This window comes from Pseudonaja textilis, chromosome 1 (assembly GCF_049901715.1).
Source record: "Pseudonaja textilis isolate UNSWEBS1 chromosome 1, rPseTex1.2, whole genome shotgun sequence".
NCBI classification, from domain to species: Eukaryota; Metazoa; Chordata; class Lepidosauria; order Squamata; family Elapidae; genus Pseudonaja; species Pseudonaja textilis.
This window is the reverse complement of record NC_141990.1, coordinates 273212258-273233913: the sequence shown is the minus strand read 5'-3', so window position 1 is coordinate 273233913 and position 21656 is coordinate 273212258. Positions and strand designations below refer to the sequence as shown.

The window sequence follows — 21656 nt, the reverse complement described above, 5'->3', positions numbered from 1 at the left end:
TCATCCGGCGCCCCCTAGCGGACATTCCCGCGGCAATCGGAACAAAAGGGGAACGCGCGCGCCGGTCAAAAAGGAAACGTGACGATCCAAAAAAAAAAAAAAATCCTCCGTCGCTATTCGAAATAGCGGGGTCCTGAAGTAGCTGGAGGCCCGCCGTGCATTGCCCTCAGTTGTGTCCAAAGCCGGTTAAAGAGAACAAGCTAGCTTTTGTTTACTCACAGGATGACTTTAGTAACAATGATTTTTAAAAAGGAAAAGAAAAAAAAAACTAGACGGTCTCCAGACGCTTTTGATAAACCTTGTTTCACGCGCGCGCGTGAGAACACCTGACCGAGTTCAAGTTAGAGTCTCCTAACTGGGGGGGGGGGGTCAGAACCCTTTGTCCGCCCCCTCCCTTCTCCCCGTCCTCTTTTGTAACTCTGGGTAGAGATAACGGAACTAGAGTCTTGTTCCAAGGTGGAAAGTAGGGAGAGGAGGAGGACAAAAGGCGCAGGAGGCTGTCAAGAAACGTTGTTTGACCACTGAAGTTCTTGAGACGAACGGTAGCAAAGTTGAACTTTGGATGCAGGTCTGAAGCACAGATGAAGGAGAAGGTGCTGGAAGGAGCAAACGCCTATAATTTGTTCTCCTTTGAGGTGCTCTTTGTTTTCGGCAGGTCCAGGGAGGGATAGGGAACCTGTCTTTCGGGCAATTTAGCTACACAGATCCCGCACAGCGCATTGGCTCCCTTGCTGAGAGGACTTTCCCCGCACCTTGTACACCCAGGAATTCACAACTGCCCGGAATGTAGAAAAATATCCCTTACCATAAGAGAAAGCTCCAGGGACAGCACAGCCTCCCCCTTCCCCCAAGCCTCCCGGGACAACACGGCCTCCCCCCCACCACCACCAAGGTGGCCAAGGAGTGGGTGGGAATTCCCACTGATCGGAACGAATCTGTCACCAGCCGCCCCCGCGCATCACTGACTTCTCCCGGACTGCGTTTTAGGTATGGGGGTGCCTGGGCGCGCGCATGCCTGTGTTCTGCCTCGTTGCGAGTTAATTGGATTCGTTCCAGCCCGCTTCCTGTCCGCCCGCCGCTGATTGGCTGGCGGAGTTTCGGGGGTGCGAGCAACCGACCTCCTTAAAGGCGAGGGAACTCCTGCCGCCGCTTCAGTGCAAAGAGCGAGGGTGATCACCAGGGGAGACCTGCGGGGAGGGGCGAGCTCCTCTTGATCCGTTTCAGTCCGCCGGCAGCAAAAAGACCCCTCGCGCTCTCCGGACTGCTCCAAGGACCGCAAAGGACACCACTGGCTCGGACGTGTACAAGGTGTTAAGCCCGCGCTGGGGAAACTTCGCAGAGCCCAAGAACGCCAGGAAGGATTTTTGTACTAAGCTCTATAAAACCACATTTGCTCTCAAAAGGATCTGATTCTGGGGGATCCTTCGCCGCCTCCTACGAAAAGTAAGTCCTGAAGGCATTTTTTCCTCCTACAACTTCGCTTGGAAAAGACAAGATAAATAGGGAAAAGCTACAGCGCCCTTCCTTCCTTTTTTCCTTCCTTCTTTCTTTCCTTCCTTCCTTCCTTCCTTCCTTTCCTTCCTTCCTTCTTTCCTTCCTTCCTTCCTTCCTTCCTTCCTTCCTTCCCTTTCCTTTCCTTCCTTCCATCCATCCATCCATCCATCCATCCATCCATCCATCCATCCATCCATCCAATGGTTTCCCCTTCCTTCTTTCTACCTTGCTCGCTCGAGGCTTCGGTCGGTCTGTGGTCACGTTTCTCCCTCTTCTTCCTCCACTTCACCGCCCCTTCCTAGCTTGCGCGCTTCTTCTTGGAGCCGGCTGCTTGTGTTTAGAAGGTGAGAGGGCGAGAAGTCCGAGGTCGTCGAATGACCGGTGACGGTTTGTTTCTTGCTTGAAGGTTGTCCTTTGGGGCGAGATTCCTGCCATGGAGCTATCCGGTGGTCTCTTTCTCTTTCTGATGCTTGGAGTCTGCACAACGAACCGGATTCCAGGTAAAGATTGTGGGATCGCAGAGTGGGAGGGAGGAGGCGTCGCGGGTAAATAGGGAGGCTATGCCGAATTGGGAGACTTTCCGGTCGAAATCGGGATTAAGTGTCGAGGGAGAGAGAAGGGAGAAAGGCTCTAGAGGACCCTCGTCCAGCTTACGTTTATTTAGTTTATTTTATTTGGTTTGTCAATCGCTTACAAGATAATAGGTATAAGTAAAAACATAGTTATGAATACATGGATACATAGAAGAAAAATAAAAGAAACCATAGGACAGGGACGGTAGGCACGTTGGTGCGCTTATGCACGCCCCCTACAGACCTCTTAGGAAAGGGTGAGGTCAATAGTAGTAGACAGTCTAAGGTTACATCAAGGTAGGGTTGGCAAAAACTGCTTAAAACGGACCAATACAGTGGGTTACCCAGTACAGTGGCTAACCTGGCGCCTTCCAGCTGGACTTTATACCATTTATCTGAAGTGGTGTAGGGTTTCCTGTCTAGGCAGGGGGGTTGGACTAGAAGACCTCCAAGGTCCCTTCCAACTCTGTTATTCTATTCTATTCTATTTTATTCTATTCTATACCTCTCGTTCTCTTCTGTGGGCAACGCCAAGGAGTTGCAACCAACAGAGCCGAGAGTACCTGGGTTGAAAAGACAGCCTCCGTTCCCTGAAAGGATGTCCCACTGCCCAAGCGACTTTGCCTGCGAGGCGGTGTCCTCCACCAGCCAAGGGTGGGAAGCTGCCTGTGCCAAGGGATGGAGCCGCGATGCGGTCAATTGATTGTCCCGCTTCTCTTGCTTCAGCGGCTCCTGTGCCCAGGGCTTCCCCGGCTGGGCTTGATATTTGAGAAGGGACTTGGGGGCTCGAGGCATTTTCCTTCTGGGCTCTGGCTCCCAGTGGACTATTGACCTTGGCATCCGCCTTGCTTGGGGCCAGGGCGCCGTGCCAGGGACGCTCCGAGCCAGACCAGGCACACAGCAAAGGGGCAGGTTGGCGGGCTGTCATAGTTCTGTATGGAAGTGTTTTTTATCAAGTAAAAGAGGTAGCGGGAGGGGAAGCTCAGCTACCGGATTCTGTCGCAGGAGGTGTATTGCAAGAAGCGATGGGTGGAAACTAATCAGGGAGAGAACTAATAAGGAGAAAATTTCCTGACAATTAGAACAATTGATCAGTGTAACAACTTATCTTCAGGAGTTGTGAACGCTCCAGCACTGGAAGTTTTTAAGAAGAGATTGGATCACCATTTGTCTGAAGTGATGTAGGGTTTCCTGCCTAAGCAGGGGGTTGGACTAGAAGACCTCCAAGGTCCCTTCCAATTCTGTTATTCTATTACCCTCAACCAGATCCCTGATGCTTCAGGGGATTCTTGTGTGTCCAATCGCACTTGGCCCATAAAGAATTTTATCTATCTGTCTGATCCAAGGCATTGTGCCTGACTTCTAGGTTGAGCCAGATGCTAGCAATGCTATTTATTTTTTTCACCTAGCTGCCCTGAAGCTTTACTGAGCTCCTGCGGTTCGGCTCTGCTTCTTTTGGGGAAGAGTTGGCTTCCCATCCTCCTCTATTGCTTTGGGCTCCCTCTTTTGGGTTTGCTCCTCACACAGCCACCCTAGGTCATAACTTGGGAGCCTCTGCTTTACGTCTTTGTCTTGCTCTCCACTTTGTAACTTCAGAGTCCCTGGAGGAGGCAAGGGGAATGACAAGAAGAATCCTGGATTTTGCTTTCTTTTGTCCTTTGGCCAAATGCTCTTCTTTGATCCTCTTGGCTCATCCAAGAAGAACTGGGAAGCCAAGTATTTTTTGCAGCTTGCCTCCATTGCTTTGCTGCAGCAGAACCCAAGCTGTAGGGATGGGAAACTGCTGTGGGACCAGAGGACTATAAGATCCAAACCCTTTCCTCTATAACTTTTGATAGCATATATTTCTTGGGACTCCTCTTATCAACAAAAGAGAGTGTCCAATAAGAACAGCAGTAGCAGCTGTTTAGATCGGGGTCTCCAACGTTGCTGGCTGAGGAATTCTGGGAGTTGAAGTCCACAAGTCTTAAAGTTGCCAAGATTGGAGACCCCTGGTTTAGACCCATCCCTGCCCAACATAACCATCTCTTTCTGCCTCTCTTTTCCCCTCCCTTATTTTGACAGAGACTAGTGATGACAACAGTGTTTTCGATCTCTTTGAGTTAATTGGCTTTGGCCGCAAGGGAGCTCACAAAGGCCAGGGGGTACATTCCATTAAAGGACTGGAGACTTCCAGCCCTGCCTACCGCATAGATGATGCCAACCGTATCCCGGCAGTTTCCGACCACAAATTTCAAGACCTTCTTTATGCCATCCAAGCCGAGAAGGGCTTCATCTTGTTAGCTAATCTTCGCCCCATAAAGAAGGACGCTGGCACCATCCTGGCCGTGGAGCGCAAGGACAATTCTGGCTATGTTTTTAAGTTGGTGCTCAATGGCAAGGCAAAAACTTTGGACCTGAGCGTCTTTCCTGATGAAGGCAACCAAAGTTTGGTGTCGGTGGAGGAGGTGAAGTTGCCCCTGGCGCGATGGAGTAGCATCACTCTCTTTGTGCAAGAGGATCAGGCTCAGCTCTATGTGGGCTGTGAAAAAATGACAAATGTTGAGCTGGAAATTCCTATCCAGGACATCTTCACTCGGGATCTGTCCAACAGAGCCAGACTCCGTATTGCTAAAGGAGGAGTGAATGACAACTTCCCGGTAAGATACTTTCTAATAACAAATTCAAGAGTCCAATTCAAGGAAGCCAATTTGATTTGCCATGGGGGGAGGGGGGGAATAGTTTCAAGAATGTAAAAATTTTGCCCCCGACTACTCATTATTGACTACTATCCACAGCAAAGGGGATTTAACTGACACTTGGAATATTAACATGTACGGTTAAAATGTTTCCAATGGTGTAAGCTTTAAATTGAATTTGAGTTTTTGGTTAAAAATTAGGCAATGTTAAGATTTGATCGTTGTTGATATGAAAAGGAAGTGAAAGACTGACTTATTATCAATTCATGAGAATTCTGGCCAGTATAGTTTACGCTTGCCTTACAAATTAAAACAATAACATCTTTAAATATAGGTATGAAAATTCTTACACATGCTGAATTAAATATAGGTCATTCCTAACCCAAGCTGACTAATAAACTACAGGAGAAAACAATGTGAGAGTTAAAATATAAATTGATGGTTGTGCCCACTTAAAACATATATGCATCAAGAATTCCCCTGGCAATAGTGATGGATTCTTTCAATCTTTATGTTTTCAGGGAATGCTTCAGAATGTTCGGTTTGTGTTTGGAACTACACTGGAAACCATCCTGAGGAATAAAGGCTGTCAAATCTGTACGTTAGAAACCTTTTTCTTCAAATGTATTGGCCCATTCATTGATTATAAGATTCCTGTTTATGTGAGATGAATGAGTTTAGACACAACATGAAATGTAGACCACTGTATTTTAAGGAAATATTGACTTACATTTGTTTAAGCTGAATTCTCTCAGTTTTTGACAGTGTTTCTATAGATAATCTGTATGTGTTTCACTTGTTTCTTTAGCTACTGGAACACTTATTAAATTAGACAATCCCATGAACGGCTCCCGTCCAGCCATTCGCACCAACTACATTGGCCAGAAAACCAAGGACGTCTGTGGCTTTTCTTGTGACGATCTAACCAAAATGTTCATAGAACTGCAAAGCCTGCGTGCCCTGGTTACGAAGGTTGAAATCTCTGTCAACAATATGGTAAGTGGATATTAAATACCCAAGAAAGTAGCAAAAGCCTCCTAAGGGCTCCTTGACTCATCAATGCTAACTATTTTGCATTCCAAAATGATGGGAAACAGACATTCACTTACAGTACTGTAAGAAAGAAACATTTTTAAGTGACCAGCCTGGACAATGTTTGTGCATAAGAAGAAAGTTACTACTTTCTTCTCAGCCACCCACCTAAGATGCTTCATACATGTTAAGCCATGATTAGATCTGTGTTGTAGTATGCTGAATGAAATATAATGTTTAGCTCTACCTACTTAGGTTAAAGCAAGGCCAATATAGCATTACATTAAATTTAATCAGTGTCTAATATCAATAGTTTTTGTAACTGACCTAAAAATAGATATATCCTGCTGTACAGGTAATCCTCTACTTACAATCAGTTGCTCAGCAACCATTCACAGTTACAATGAAAAAGCTACTTACAACCCAGATTTGAAGTTTCAATGGCCAGCTGCCCCGTATCGTCATGTGATCACATTTTGGATGCTTGGCAATTGGCCTGCATGCATGATTGTTTGCATGGTCACATGACTGGGATGTATCATGCTTTTGCTGGAAACTGGCATTTACTTCCAGTTTCCAGCAAAAAAACCACAAAAACCTATCCTATAGCAAACAATGGGCTTACTTATCAAACAAAGCATTTGCTTAAAGTCATAAAATTGGGTGGGGGGTCACAAGATGACCCACTTAACAACTAGATTCAATTATGGTCATAAATTGAGATCTTCCTATAGTCATTTGCAGTATTTTTATTAAACTTTCTCTAGCAACTACAGTCCTAGACAGCTGGCTAAAGCTTGCATCTGTATATAGTCCAGCTTCCCCTGAAGCTTCTCCCTATGGTCTAACATAGGTGAGCAATCAAACGGACAAAAATAAATGTATTACTTTAGTTATATCATTTAAATACTGCGTAGGTATTTAGAGCTATAGCATTTAACATGGAAGCATAATCCTTTCTAAGTAAGTGTAAAAGCAATTTTCTTGCTCTGTCAGATTCAGACTGATTTATAAATTTTTATTATTATCTATTCCTTTTATGTCTGATGTAAAGGAACTTATTGCCCCACATAATATAAAGAAAGGAATATGTCTCCACAATAATGTTGTGTATGAAAATACAGCTGAGTGGACCACTGACACCTGTACCACATGTACCTGCCAGGTGAGATTTTTTTTACAGCTAACCAGGTTTTATCATGCATCTAGTTAATACATTATGCAAAATGTAACCCATGCAGAGAAATTGGTGACCCAAATACCTATTACTTCATAAGAAAGTTTGAATTCATTCTTTTCAACTTAAACCTGCCACCTTCTATATGTTGTGAATGAATATTTGCAGCAAGGAAAGTTCTATTAAACTTGCCTCCTAATCAGAGCTGCCTTTTGACTGTTTAAGACAGTTGTATTTGGCTAAAGCTTCTGTGTTTTTCTTTGTACTACTGACATCCAATTCAGTCTTTGTTTATGTTATCCCCTAAAGCTACAAATCATGTTATCTATTATCCTTTAAAGAACAGAATTGGCAAAAGTTATCATTCCTTCTTTTGCACAGTCATTTGTTTTGTTTTTTGGCATAAGATGAAAATACACATCAAACTACAACATGGACTGTTTGAATGTGGAGCCAACTTTCCTAAATCCGTTCTCTGATGATCAAATAAAATTCAGGCAAATAACCAAAATGGCAATTTTGAGAATTTTTATTAGCTTAATGAGACAAGATCTGGAAAGCTACTCCACAAGATTTGGTTTTCCCATTTTAATAGTAGCTGTTGATTAAATGAACAAAGGGATACAAAAATAAATAAGGGTTGCAATTGGTTGAAGGGCTTCATATTCTTGGGTTTGCTTTGACTTCAAAAAGCTTCAGTATACTCCACAAAAACCAAACTACCCATTGTTTAGATTCCAGGAAACAATCACCTGCATACTTATTAAAATTGCATTCAGCTTAATGGGACTGTAAGTCAAAAATAGGCTTCAAAACTTACAATCTGGACTAAAAATCAGTCCTGACTGTAACATTTTAAGCCTATTTTTGGCTTCATGGTTACTAACTTGATGACATAAGTTGTTTTAAAGTCCATTCCTAAAGTATCCTTACTGCTTCCAGTTGGAAAGGAGATGGGTTTATTTCTCTTTCTCTTCTCTCGTACTAATTATAGTCTCTCCTTTTTAAATGTTAAACAGCTGTTGGGAAAAATACTTTGCACAATGGAGTATGACTGGTTGTAGTAGAGCATTAAGGCATTGGGAAACAAAATGTCAGATTTATGTAGGGTGTTTTATTTTAATATGAGGGTTCCTTCTTCCTGTTTAGAATTCCGCTGTAATGTGCCATAAAGTGTCTTGTCCACTCATGCCTTGTTCCAATGCCACAGTTCCTGATGGTGAATGCTGCCCGCGATGTTGGCGTAAGTACCTACATCCCCTTAACTTATTTAATAGGATTTAGGATTTGTTTGTTTTTGTATTTTCAATGCCTGTGCCTAGAAGGTATAATTTACCTTGAAAAGTGTATATGGAAGAGAGCACAGTTTCTAGCCTGAGATTCTGAAACCAAGGTAGACATCTTTGAAATTGCCACTACATTCAGGTTCAGCTATAAATATTAGATTTTGAACTAAGCACACAATAGCAATCATTGTTATTGTTTTTTAGTTTGCAGATAGATGGCTTATGTCAAGGTAACTTGAATGAGGTAAAAATTAAAAGACAAATAAAATCAAGAAAGAACTACAAATCCAGTCAGGACAGCATATATGAGAATAAAAATGCGTTAAGAATGATGAAACTCCCATGAATTTATTCTGAGTTGTGTTTCATAGTTTGAAGAAACTACAGCAAAATCTTAATACGGTTTTTCATATCCCTTGGGAGATTTCAGGAACTTTTAGCATGAATATCTGTGTTTATTTTCTTTTCCTGGGTGAGCACAAGGTGTCCCACAAATCTCCAAAATATGCTACAAGAGACCTTAGTCATCTGGTTCTGAATATTTCTTACATTCATATGTAATTTGGATAGTTCAATTATCAAATATCAGAGTATCTGGAAACTTACAGGGCAATATAGGATCTGTCACTATATTATTTTGGCAATCTCTGCTCCCTTTTGAGGTAATTTTGAGGTGGATAAGAAGATACTCCAGAGAGTTATAAACACAGCACACACAAAAATCAGTTGCTCTCTTTCTTCTTTGGATGAGATCGCGAAGACCAGACTCCTCTCTAGAACACCAAAAATCTCCACAGACCGTTCTCATCCTGGACATTCATATTTCGAACTGTTACCATCAGGGAGGCATTACAGGTGTCTTAAAATGAGGACTAATATATTGAGAAACAGTTTCTTTTCCAAGATATAATTGTCTTGAATCAAACAGTGCATTTGTGATTTGGTCCTATTATTATTATAATTATTTTAATTTTTAAATACTCTGTATTGTGATTGTGATGTGGTGTTTGGGGTACTGTGCTGGAGTAGCTTTCAAATTTCATTCTATTCATGGAATGCAATGACAATAAAGATATTTTATTCTAAGAATGGTGATTATTTTTATTATATATTTATTATATTTATTTCTCTTCTTTTTACAGCAAGCGATTCCGCAGATGATGCTTGGTCTCCCTGGTCTGAATGGACCACTTGCTCTACAACCTGTGGCAATGGGATTCAGCAGAGAGGTCGCTCTTGTGACAGAATCAACCATCTTTGTGAAGGCTCCTCAGTGCAAACACGGATATGTAACATGCAAGAATGCGATAAGAGATGTGAGCATTCAAATTCTTTACATTATAGATAAATGCTATCTGTTCTTACTCTGTCCTTCCATGCTTAATATTGGGAAACATTGGTTTACTTCAGATTAAGTGTAAAACATTTGGTTGTGATAGGATTTATGAGATGGTTGATGATTTAAACTTCCTATACCTCCTATAAAAATGATTTTCTGAAGTGACAGCAATATCTAAATATTTTTTCAGTGGGGTAATTAATAGAAGATAATATTTGTAGCTCGGGTTGAGGTGTGGATTCTTTGGTGCTCTCTGAATTTGGTTCTTTTCTTGCAGACGTTTCATTACCTACTGCAGGTAATGAAGCTAGGTAATGTCATCAGTGCTAGCATAATCAAAGAGTTCCAAGAACCCTACAGTATGGTGATTTCCTAATCTACTATAACAATATTTTGATACTTACTAAGCAACATTTTACTGCTTACAGTCCGACAGAATGGTGCTTGGAGCCACTGGTCCCCTTGGTCTTCCTGCTCTGTTACTTGTGGAAGTGGGTTAATCACTCGAATCCGTCTGTGCAATTCTCCACTTCCTCAGATGGGAGGCAAAACATGTGAAGGAGAGGCACGAGAAAACATGCCTTGCCAGAAAAGCCCATGCCCAAGTAAGTTCACTGTCTAAAATGGCTTTCTACAAGAAACATGATAGCATTTTAATATTCATCATTTGAGATTGAGAACAGAAATTATTAAAACTTTTTCAAAAAGTCACCCAAATCAACCTGGATTTCTAATACCAATGGCATTTTCCCCTTCAGTTCCAAGATACAGAAATATTTGTGGGTTTTTTTCAGTTAATGGAAACTGGGGACCATGGTCGCCTTGGGATGCCTGTCCAATTACGTGTGGAGGAGGCATTCAGAAACGCAGTCGTCTCTGCAATAATCCAGAGCCCAAATTTGGAGGGAAGGATTGCATTGGTGATGCAACAGCCACTCAGATATGCAACAAGCAGGATTGCCCAATCGGTGAGTAATGGCCTATCAAGAACTATTAAGCAGCGTATGTAAGAGTGCTGTGTCATTTTCAGAAGAGTATGGCAAAGTAGAGAATGCAACAACTTAAATTTCATAAGAAAGAAATGTGAAATAGTTTGGCAAAATAACTGCATTATGACTTTCATGATCTTGTTGCTATTTCTGATACTCTGTCAGGTATTTTTAAGGTGCCCATCTCATTCTGTCTAATGACGAGAGCAGCCAAGAAAATAAAACTTGATTTGTGCCAATTTTCTTGTCGTTTTTAGATGGATGTCTATCTAATCCTTGTTTTGCGGGAAGTAAATGCACTAGCTTCCCTGATGGTTCCTGGAAATGTGGCCCATGCCCTGTTGGCTATCAAGGAAATGGAATTAGATGCAAGGATATTGATGAAGTAAGATAATTTGCATGCATTAATATAGTCAATGTTCAAGATGTTTGTAAAAGAACCTATGGCCAAATTTTTCTCCCACTTCTTCATATTTCAGTGCCAAGAGATCCCGGATACTTGCTTTGTACTTGGTGGAATACACAGATGTGAGAATACTGTACCTGGTTATCACTGCCAGCCTTGTCCCTCCCGCTTCACAGGACCACAGCCTTTTGGTCAAGGCGTGGAAGATGCAATGGCAAACAAACAGGTACTGTCAAAATAGAAATGTTTCCTGTTTATAAAACCTCAATCCCTGTTGAATTAAGGCCTTTACAGTCTTGTAAATGACCAAGAATTAAAGAAGATAATAGGTAGCAGTTTATTTTAATTACATGCAACCATGTGATTCTGTTCAGAGGCAACCAGTTGCATATAAGAAATTCAGTTTGAATCAAGCTGGAAACCCATTAAATAAGCAAATGGAGAGCCACAAATGGTAGGTGGAATTCACAGGGCAGACCTTTCTTTTGTATAAAGAGAGTGACAATTGAGAATTGAAGCCCTAGTCCGTATCTAAAACATGATAAAGAAAACCATATGCCTAATTCTCTTTAAAGAGAATTCACACATAATCAATAGCTGCTTGCTTTGAAAACACAGTAGCAATGTCAGGTGTTGGTTCTTCCATTGATTCATTAAAAGAAGAATGAGGTAAAGGCATCTCTGTAAGTGTGTTCTTACATCTGTCTTAGGTATGCAAGCCACGTAATCCATGTGCTGATGGAACTCACACCTGCAACAAATATGCCAAATGCATCTACCTTGGACACTTCAGTGACCCAATGTACCGCTGTGAATGTAAACCAGGATATGCCGGCAATGGGATTATCTGTGGAGAAGACAGTGACTTAGATGGATGGCCAAATGAGAATCTTCAGTGTGTTGCCAATGCTACTTATCACTGCACTAAAGTAAGCCCATTTCTTGATTATATGCCATTCCATCCTTCAATACTGGGGGAAAGTGGTTTGGTTAGCATTTTAATATATGAGCTTATTGAATTAATACTTCTTAAATGAACTTCTGAGATGAAACAAGAGTTTTTCCATTTTTCCAAATTTTGTGATGCAAACTTCTGGGGAAAATAATCACATGCCAAAAGGAGATAGTACAAAAGGGCACAATATTATGAAGATCTGATGGTGGACATATTAACTATGCAGTGTAGTATATTTAAATAAATTAGTTGCCATGGACACAACCCAAATTTAATGAAATACATTAATCATAACTCACATGTATTTTTAACTGCTTAGTTTGAGTAAGCAAAAGTGTTTCAGAATAATTTCTTGTTGTTGTTGTTCAAAAGTCATGGATTTTAGTGATGCTGGCAGTGCTCTAAATTAAAGAATCATCAAGAAAGGGTCTGTCTTTGTAATCTGAGTATTAGTTTGTGTGAAATTAAAGACACAAGTTCTGTATCTTTTTCTGCAGGATAATTGCCCCAAACTTCCCAATTCTGGACAAGAAGATTATGATGATGATGGAATTGGTGATGCCTGTGATGATGATGATGACAACGACAACATTCCTGATGATAGGGCAAGTTTAATAAAAACATTCATGTTCCTCTGTAGTATAGACAATGTCCATCTCAGTGATAGCCAAAGACCACAAGAAAATTGCCTATACATCCAGTGAAACCTTGGAATGGATTAGTAGATTTCTCCTCATGCAGTCAGTGGAAAAAAAAGTAAAATGTGAAATAAAATCCTTGCCCATTTACTACTCTGTTCATAGTAAAATGACAAGTCACAGGTTTGCCCACCAATGTACTGTCCCTCCCTACTACTAATGTAAAACGAGGAAAGAGGAGGAGATTGAAACCATGATACAAGATTGAAAAGTAGCTAGTCTTTGGCAGTAATTTGAAATAGTTATCTAATTTGTAGCTGAAAATGGATTTTTTTAAAAAAGTTTCACAATAAAAGATGGATGCTGCATCACATATCACTTTTACATGGCAAAGAAAGAATTCCAGCAACGTGCCTTTGCTACCCTACTTACTCTAGTAACTCTACTGAATACATTATTAATGACACTTCCTGCGCCAATATCTGAGCAAATTTTAACAAGGCTTTTCAATTTTTCTTCTGCAGGATAACTGTCCATTCAATTTCAATCCACAACAGTATGACTATGATAGGGATGATGTTGGTGATCACTGTGATAATTGCCCATACAACCACAATCCTCTTCAGATAGACACGGACCAAAATGGAGAAGGCGATGCCTGTGCTGTGGATATTGATGGAGACGGTAAAGTTTGGTTGCTTCTTCTTTTCTTCTTTTATGGCATGACTCTCCAAGTCATCTCAAGGTAGAGAATCTGCCCTTGAGCACGTTCTACTCTTAATGATGACCTGGACATACCAAACATTTCAAGTAAATAAATGAAAAACAGAAAAACGCGAGTTATGCACTCGCCATTTTGGAGGTACTTTTGCAAATTCGAATACATTGCATATTCTAATAGCATCCCAGGTTTTTTATCTGCTTACTTTATGTCATATATGGCAGCTTCTATAGAAGCAGATTTTATTTTTATACTGCATCCTATTTGGTTTGTAGATATTGTTGAAGATACGCTGCCATTGAATGGTTAACTGAAATGACAGTTCTATTAGTATTAGATGCCTAAAGAGATAGACTATTAGTATGGCTTTTATGAACCATTCTCTCTCAATTACTTTTATGCAATAACTGATTATCTAGATGCATTTACTATTAAAGATACTTGAATGGGTTCCTCTACATTTCTAGGCATTCTTAATGAAAGAGACAACTGCCAATATGTGTACAATGTGGATCAAACGGATTCCGACTTGGATGGTGTTGGAGATCAGTGTGACAACTGTCCAATGGCGCACAATCCAGACCAGGTCAGTTTAAGTGCCTTTAGGCCATCAAAAATTTATTTCATCTTCTAATATACAGAATGTCATGTACAGAACCTGGGTCTCCTCAGCCCTGATCTAACAACTTAATCACTACACAGTACTCAGGTGAAAAATTATATTTTGTACTGCAACAACATTAGCCAGCAATATAGTGAAAGTAGTAATTGGAAAGGGAGGTCTATGTACCGTTTACCGTTTACACGTTTATTAAATGCAGATTAAATAAAATAAATACCCCAAATTATTGCTTTTCAACCTAAGCATTTCAGGAATTTAGCAATAAAAATACTGTTAATATGTCAAACAATATATAATCTGCAAAAGAAAAAAGTTTGTACGTGTTGGGGTATCATGACTTATGATGTCCTGAGGTGAGGAATTTAGTTTTACAAAAGTGCACCCCTTAAAAGGCTCATCAGGGATAAAGGATACAGTAGTACCAAACACTTACATCACTAATGTTTTTTTAATTAAATTTTAATTTTTTAAAAAAATTTAAAATTAAAATAAAAAAAACTCAAAATAATTTTACTTGATTAAGGACTAAAAAATATGGAGAGATCTATTCCATCCCATTTAATTCACCCAAGTCTAAAGTAGCAGTGGGAAAAGCCTGCACAGTTCTATCCTGTATAAAAAGTAGGATTAATAGCCTCAGCAGCATAATTGAAATGCTTGAATTGCCACATTGCAATAAATAGCTGGAACCTAGATTTATACTGTAGATTATCTAGTTAAAAGGACATGTACAGTCTCAAAACCCTATTGGTTTCTAAAATAATGTGCCACACTAAAGCACTACAATGAATTATGTCTATTTTTAAGATGAAAATCTGCTTCAGAGAACTTATTTTATGTGGTGGCTAAAACTGGAGACCTGTTGTTTTTTATATGATTTATGAACAGTCTGAGGTTTTTCAGCTGCCCTTGCAGCAAAATAAAGCCAAACAATTTAGGATTAATATAGCCTTCTAGATCTAAACATTGTTTGATTATATTTTAGAAAGGCAGAACCAATACAGTTGCTACCAACCTGAAAAATGCACTGTAGATAATAGAAACCATAGCTAAGTTTGACTTTTCCCCAATATGCCAAAACAAACTGGCTAGGCGTTAAGAAGTTATCTTTCACTAACTGAAGGTGAATCCTACACAGAGCTAAAGTTCCCAATAATTCCAAACTTTGAGTGCACATTAATATCCTATACATATTTATCTTTGCTTGTTCTGACAAAGGCTTCCTGAGACCATAATTAATCACACAGTCAAAATAACTCTTGTTTTATTTCAACACTGGGAATTATGTTCATTACCAGCCCATAATGAGTCCCAAACAGTCCCTTGAGATAAGCACCCACCTTTAATCTCCTTTGAATTGCTGCCAACAACTAAAGTGCCAAATTAACTGGGGGGAATCAACCGAAGTACAAGGTCCACACAGAGCTTCAAGGTTTAATCAGAACAGAGTGAACAACTTTGCTTCCTGCAAAGGTTTCTCTACCTTTGCACCTCCTTTATACCTTAGGGGAGGGGTAATCACCTCCAAGCCTTACTCCCAAGTTGCCCCTTTTGTTTCAACTGTTCTTGCCTTCCAGCAGCTCTGCGCACACCGCGCACTGGGAACAGGGTCCCCTTGTTCCTCTGCCTCGCTGCTGCCAGACTCTGAAGGCTCTAGAGTCAGCACACAACTCCCAGATGGTCCTGGCCCCATCTCTGCATTGGAGTCCTCTCCAGACTCCTAGACTGGTCCCCGTTCTTCCCCACTGTCCGATTCCGCTGCCATCTGCACAGGCTGCCAGCGAACCACAACACTGCTCATGTTACTAAAGTGAAAGGCCCATGAGTGCAAAAAGCACTTCTTCACAAGCTACTGAAATGAAGGATTCAATCTGACCATTGAATCCAAGCAAGACCTCTGGATTGCCTCCTGTTTCAAGATACTACCTTTCAGGGTTGGGTGAATCTTTGCCCTGATGTGTTCCACATTTTGCTTTCAGATGGATTCAGATTCCGATCGCATAGGGGATAAGTGTGATGACAACCAGGATATTGATGAAGATGGCCACCAGAATAATCTTGATAACTGTCCTTATGTGCCCAATGCGAACCAAGCTGACCACGACAAAGATGGGAAAGGGGATGCCTGTGATCATGATGATGACAATGATGGTATTCCTGATGAAAGAGATAATTGCAGATTGGTTCCCAACCGTGACCAACTTGATTCAGATGGTAAGAAAGACAATTTGCATGAAATTACAAAGAGACTGCATAACATTTAGACGTGTAATGCAGTCTTCAATGTGGTTTACTAAAAAGCATTAATATGAATATGTTGTTTTGCAGCAAATGCAGCATTCCTTTACTTCTTGTAATATTTAAATTTTGTTTGTTAATTTATTAAAATGTTAGGTTATCCCAATTTGTATGTCTCTGAATGGCATACTGTACATACATAGAATACATATATGCATACAGGCATACATACTTTTTCTACATCTAGAAAAAAAACAATAGAAACAAAGTCTAGAGAAAAAACAATGAATTAAACAATGAAATATCTTCCAAGGGGAATATACTATCCATGGTAATCCAGGATCAGGGAACCCAGCCAGGTTTTAAGGACATGTTTAAACAGGCTCTTCTGTTGAAACATTTAAAACTTGTTGTTATTTAAAGATTACTTTAGCTACTAAGAATTCCAGCCACTTAGCTAATTCTTGAGCTGGTTCATATGTATAATTGCTCAAGCCATCTGCTACTGGAAGACTAAAATATACCACATATTTGGCTCTGGTGTTCATTTCTTTCTTTCTGAACTCATCCTTTATTCCCCTCTTTTTTGCCAGGTGATGGGCGGGGAGATGCATGCAAAGATGATTTTGACAATGATAAGGTTAACGACATTGATGACATCTGCCCTGAGAATGTTCACATAAGTGAGACAGACTTCCGTCGATTCCAGATGATTCCCTTGGACCCGAAGGGAACATCTCAAATTGATCCCAACTGGATTGTTCGTCACAAAGGCAAAGAACTGGTTCAGACAGTCAACTGTGATCCTGGACTTGCTATTGGTGAGCATCAAAGTTTTGCACACACATCCACTGAGAATCCCCTTCTTCTGGTCAACAAATATCATATTGCTGTATTAGGATATAGGTATTCTTCATCCTCACATTCACATTCCTTCACCTCATCACCACGTTTATAACTGTTTTAATAATTTATTTTTTAAATGTTTTTCATAAAGCATTCTTAAAAATACCAGCTGCTCAGTTTTTGGAATGAACAGGCCCTGAAGGAAAGAGGGCAAGGATAAAAACATTGATTTCAGGAAATTAAACAACAACAATGTTACTTAAGCTCCTTTAAGCCTTATCCAATAGGACAGCAAGTCTGTATAACAGAACTTCTGAATATACATACAAAAGCTCTTTCTGAATACTGGATCCCTGTTCAGTATGCCATTCACTTTTGCTTTTGCTGGAAAGATGCAGCTTTGCACAAGGCAATGGATGTAAATTGTGATTTAAGATGTGGTTATGAATCATAGTTGTAATTCCATTTAATCCCAATTCGTTGTATAAAAACACTTTGACGATGCAAATAGTGAGGGGAAAAACATAATCATCCAGAAAATATATGCTTTCATTAGAAGTTTTGAACGCAAACCCCGGGTCAATTTTGAGAGAGAGATTTGTTAATGAAAACCTTACATGGACTTTAAAGCATGAATTGACATCTTATTTTTCTTTTTCTTAGGTTTTGATGAGTTTAATGCTGTTGACTTCAGTGGTACTTTCTTCATTAACACGGAAAGAGATGATGACTATGCTGGCTTTGTATTTGGGTATCAATCCAGTAGCCGTTTTTATGTGGTCATGTGGAAACAAGTTACCCAAACATATTGGGAAGTACAGCCTACCAGAGCTCAAGGATATTCGGGTCTTTCTATCAAAGTAGTAAACTCCACCACAGGTCCTGGAATACACCTTCGAAATGCCTTGTGGCATACTGGAAATACTGTTGGACAGGTAATAAATAATTTCTACTATTAATGAACTCATTTTTCTTTTCAAAAACCTTAGCAAATTACACTAATGTAAGGCATAGCTATCTTAATAAAATATTTTAAGGATAACAAGCTTTTTTTTTAAAAAAAAAAGAAAACTCTTTCTGTCCCTGCTAAGAGCTGCTGGTTTATCTCCAGGGCTTATATAAATGTAATTGCAATGCACAATTAATTCTTTACATTTACCTTTCAGGTAAAGACTCTGTGGCATGACCCTCGTCAGATAGGTTGGAAAGATTTCACTGCTTATAGATGGCGTCTCAGTCACAGGCCAAAAACTGGCTTCATTAGGTAAGTATCACTGATATAGACTGAACCATTGATATCTTTTGGGAAAGTCTTGTTCAAGGTTACAGTGTAAGTATGTTGTTTCATGCTAAAGATGAATTATCACTGCTCTTCCTTACAGAGTGGTAATGTATGAAGGAAAGAAGATCATGGCAGACTCTGGTCCTCTCTATGACAAAACCTACGCTGGCGGTCGCTTAGGACTGTTCGTCTTCTCTCAGGAAATGACATTCTTCTCTGATCTAAAATATGAGTGCAAAGGTAAGAACATACATGAATAACCTTGTATTGTTAGATTTAATATCATGAAGTATTTAGTATATCTTTATAAACTCTTTTTTTTTTAAAAAGGAAGTATTAGATCACACTTAATAAATGTAAATAAGAAATGTATTTGCAAACAGTTTATTTGCTGGATGAGAAAAAGATGTTAAATTTAAAGTGATTTAAATTAAATAACTATCTGAATTACAGGTATCTGAGTTGGGCAACTGCTTCATTTGAGAAGCAGTAGGCTTGTTACTCTGATATATTTTCCTTTGAAATAACCCCACCTTTTGTACAAGAACAAGTCGAGTTAGGTGTTTATTTTGTATGTTGATTACTATTTTATAAATGTATCTCTAATTGTAATTGCTTAAATACTAAACAATTGATGGTTTTTGTCTCTTTTTTGCAGATCAATGATTGGAAGGCAATTCGTTATAGAAATTCAAAATGCTGGTATTGCACCTTCTGAACTGTTAAATTTCTAGGACCCCTGGTGGACCTTTTGTTGTGTTGTGTTTTGCTTTTGCTCATTCCTCTCTTCCTGCCTTCGTGAGACTCAGACTACATGACCTGTTTCGAGGGAATGCTTTTGAGAGAGAGAGAAATTTGCAAATCTTCCCATCTGATCTCTGTTAACACAGAAGAAACATGTCTTTCAGGGACAAGGACATTCCTCCGCTTCAGAAATGAATAGTTATTTCTTTGAGAAAGATGTTTGTGTAGCTGGGCATTGTCACTGCCTCTTTTTAACTGGAGGTCCAATGGATCAGCACTTTTGCAACAGCGGTATCTTTATGTGGACTACTTAAATATTAAACCAGAGGTTTCAACCTATAGAAGAAGGAAGGGAAGAAGGTTTGAGTTAGGTTTGAGTTTTAGAGTTTTCTAAAAGACGGTTATGCTTCCTTGGGTTTATGTCAAGGTAAATTGGATGGTAAGATAAAAATTATTGCATATTGTCCTGCAGCATTATCCAATGCACATTTGCTCAGGCATAAGCCCCACTTAATTCATCAGTATGGATCACTTTATGCTCCCACCCAAGATTATACCTTAGTTCTATTTCCACAAATAGTGCCTACTTTGCTTAATTGCGTAGGAAAATACTTGCAAGTTATACTTGCTAACTAGCCAGATGCAATATTAATGAATTAAAACAAAATCTACAATGGGGCAAATGAAACCACAATTATGGCACATTTGATTGAAGCAGGTTTATGGCGGGGTGGTGGTGGGAATGGACAGCAAGGAACAACATATGGGTAAAGCAAGATTTCCTGTGCTGCTGCATCCATGGTCTGGTTCTCATGCAGATCCAGCAACAATATTAAAAGTGTCAAAGAGCACTTTCATCTCAATTTAGCACTTGTGGTCGCCTTCAGTAACTTTTTAAGCATTTTTTAATGAAAGTTTCAAAAGCACAATGAGTGATAAGTGCAGTTAAATGCTAAACTTCTGTTCTACAAAATGCAAAAAAAAAAAAAGTTCCAAAAATGATTTTTGTGGAAGACATCTGTAGATAAAATAAATGTAAAATATTTATTTTTTACCTATCCTGCCGGTTCTGAATAACAAAAGACTGTAGATTGAAACGGAAACAATGCGTCAAGACTATCCATTCTGCTACATTTTTCTATGACAGAAAGATTGTAAATAAAGGTTATTTATTGTTCTAAATGAATTTTTATAGTTACTTGCAATAGTATTTTAGATTGCAAATAATAAGTTCCCCTAAGCAATGTGGAACAGTAGGGTAGGCATTGTTCTCAGTGTGTTTTCTTCCTCTGTGCAAAACAGCTGACAAAGTAACCAAGCAGGCTACTTATTGTTGTATTGCCAAAGCAGAAAATGTATCGATGTTGAGTCCCTGTCAGTCAAGGGAAAAAATGGAATAATTTTAAATTATTTTAAATCACGGTCCTTTGACCTGTTATTTGCACAGGGGGTATTCATGTGTTGGCCTTATCACCTTTGCTGGTTAAGATTATAGTACTGTTGGTCAGTATGACAAATAAAAAAGAAGAGATCCGTTTGGAGGATACTGAGGACTAAGGGCATCATTTCATTCCAACAGAATACCCAATTTTCTCACCAGTATGGACTGCAGAAGACACATTGCATAGGGGGGCGGGGGGGGTGTTGTTTGGGGCATCATTTGAAGACTGCTTTTAGTATAAGACTAGCTTCATTTTCTCTACAGCCCTGTTACTAGAAAACAAGGAATGTCAAAGGCAAAAAATTTTATCTACAAATATTACCTCATTGTTGTTTGACTGAAAAATGAAAAAAAAAAACCTTTGGATCAAGCAGAGTTTAAATATCTAACAAAATTTAAAGCTACTGTAGTATTAGAAGGTTTTTTTAAAAAAAAAATATTGCAAGTTGTATATAGTCAAAATTCATATTCCCAGTAAGAAAACAGCATTGGAATAGTGCTGAGAACAATTTCCTATATTCTTGTTAGATTTTTTGTTCTCTAACATCTTGTATTCCATTCTTTGAATTTTGTATAAATTATTTTTTTCATAACTGTTGGAATAGTCAATCTCCTGTTTTAGATGTTCTATTTAAATAAATTATCAGGAAATGCTACCTGTAGGGCTGTAGTGTTTCTATTTTTATATTTCATTTGCACACTGAACTGAAGAATAATTTGATTTTCCTCCCCACTAGTGTTGCTATTAGTAAATACTTTTTTCAAAGAATGAGAATATTTTGTACACATTTTAACCATTTTACAGTTTTCAAAGATGTAAATTGTGTGATAAAATTTCCCATGTACATGAAATAAAAATTTCAAAGTTTATATTTACAACTTTTAGCTATGGCTTCATATTTTTCTTCCTATTTTCATTAAAACAAAAAAAGTATTCCAGTTCAATACTTCTTCCATCTATATACCACTAAAACTATCCTGTTTGTTTGTAACCTTCAATTAGCTGAAACAATTTAATATAGGGCAACAATTTTGGAATTGTGGTACCTCAAGTGCAGTAACTTAAATAAGGCATAGAAAACCCAGGATCCATTAACTTCCACTGAACTGAATTGAAACTTCAAGGATCCTCAAACCAGTTGTATTCACAAATATGTGGTCACTGCAGTGCCATTGCAATCAGCTGAGGTCATGTG

At 39.3% G+C, this 21656-nt stretch overlaps 1 protein-coding gene across 1 annotated transcript; it reads left to right on the top strand.

Annotated features, from left to right (window-relative positions):
- Positions 1 to 1152: 1152 nt before the first annotated feature.
- Positions 1153 to 21345, top strand: THBS1 (thrombospondin 1). Its single transcript, XM_026710368.2, has 22 exons — positions 1153 to 1443; positions 1901 to 1994; positions 4131 to 4705; positions 5266 to 5341; positions 5553 to 5740; positions 6831 to 6941; positions 8103 to 8196; positions 9382 to 9555; positions 10007 to 10183; positions 10373 to 10546; positions 10825 to 10952; positions 11047 to 11199; positions 11684 to 11902; positions 12426 to 12533; positions 13091 to 13250; positions 13755 to 13873; positions 15889 to 16123; positions 16741 to 16968; positions 17657 to 17928; positions 18160 to 18257; positions 18376 to 18515; positions 18934 to 21345. The coding sequence occupies exons 2-22, from the start codon at positions 1928 to 1930 to the stop codon at positions 18939 to 18941; spliced, it is 3504 nt and encodes a 1167-aa protein (XP_026566153.1). The 5' UTR covers positions 1153 to 1443; positions 1901 to 1927; the 3' UTR covers positions 18942 to 21345.
- Positions 21346 to 21656: the final 311 nt, after the last annotated feature.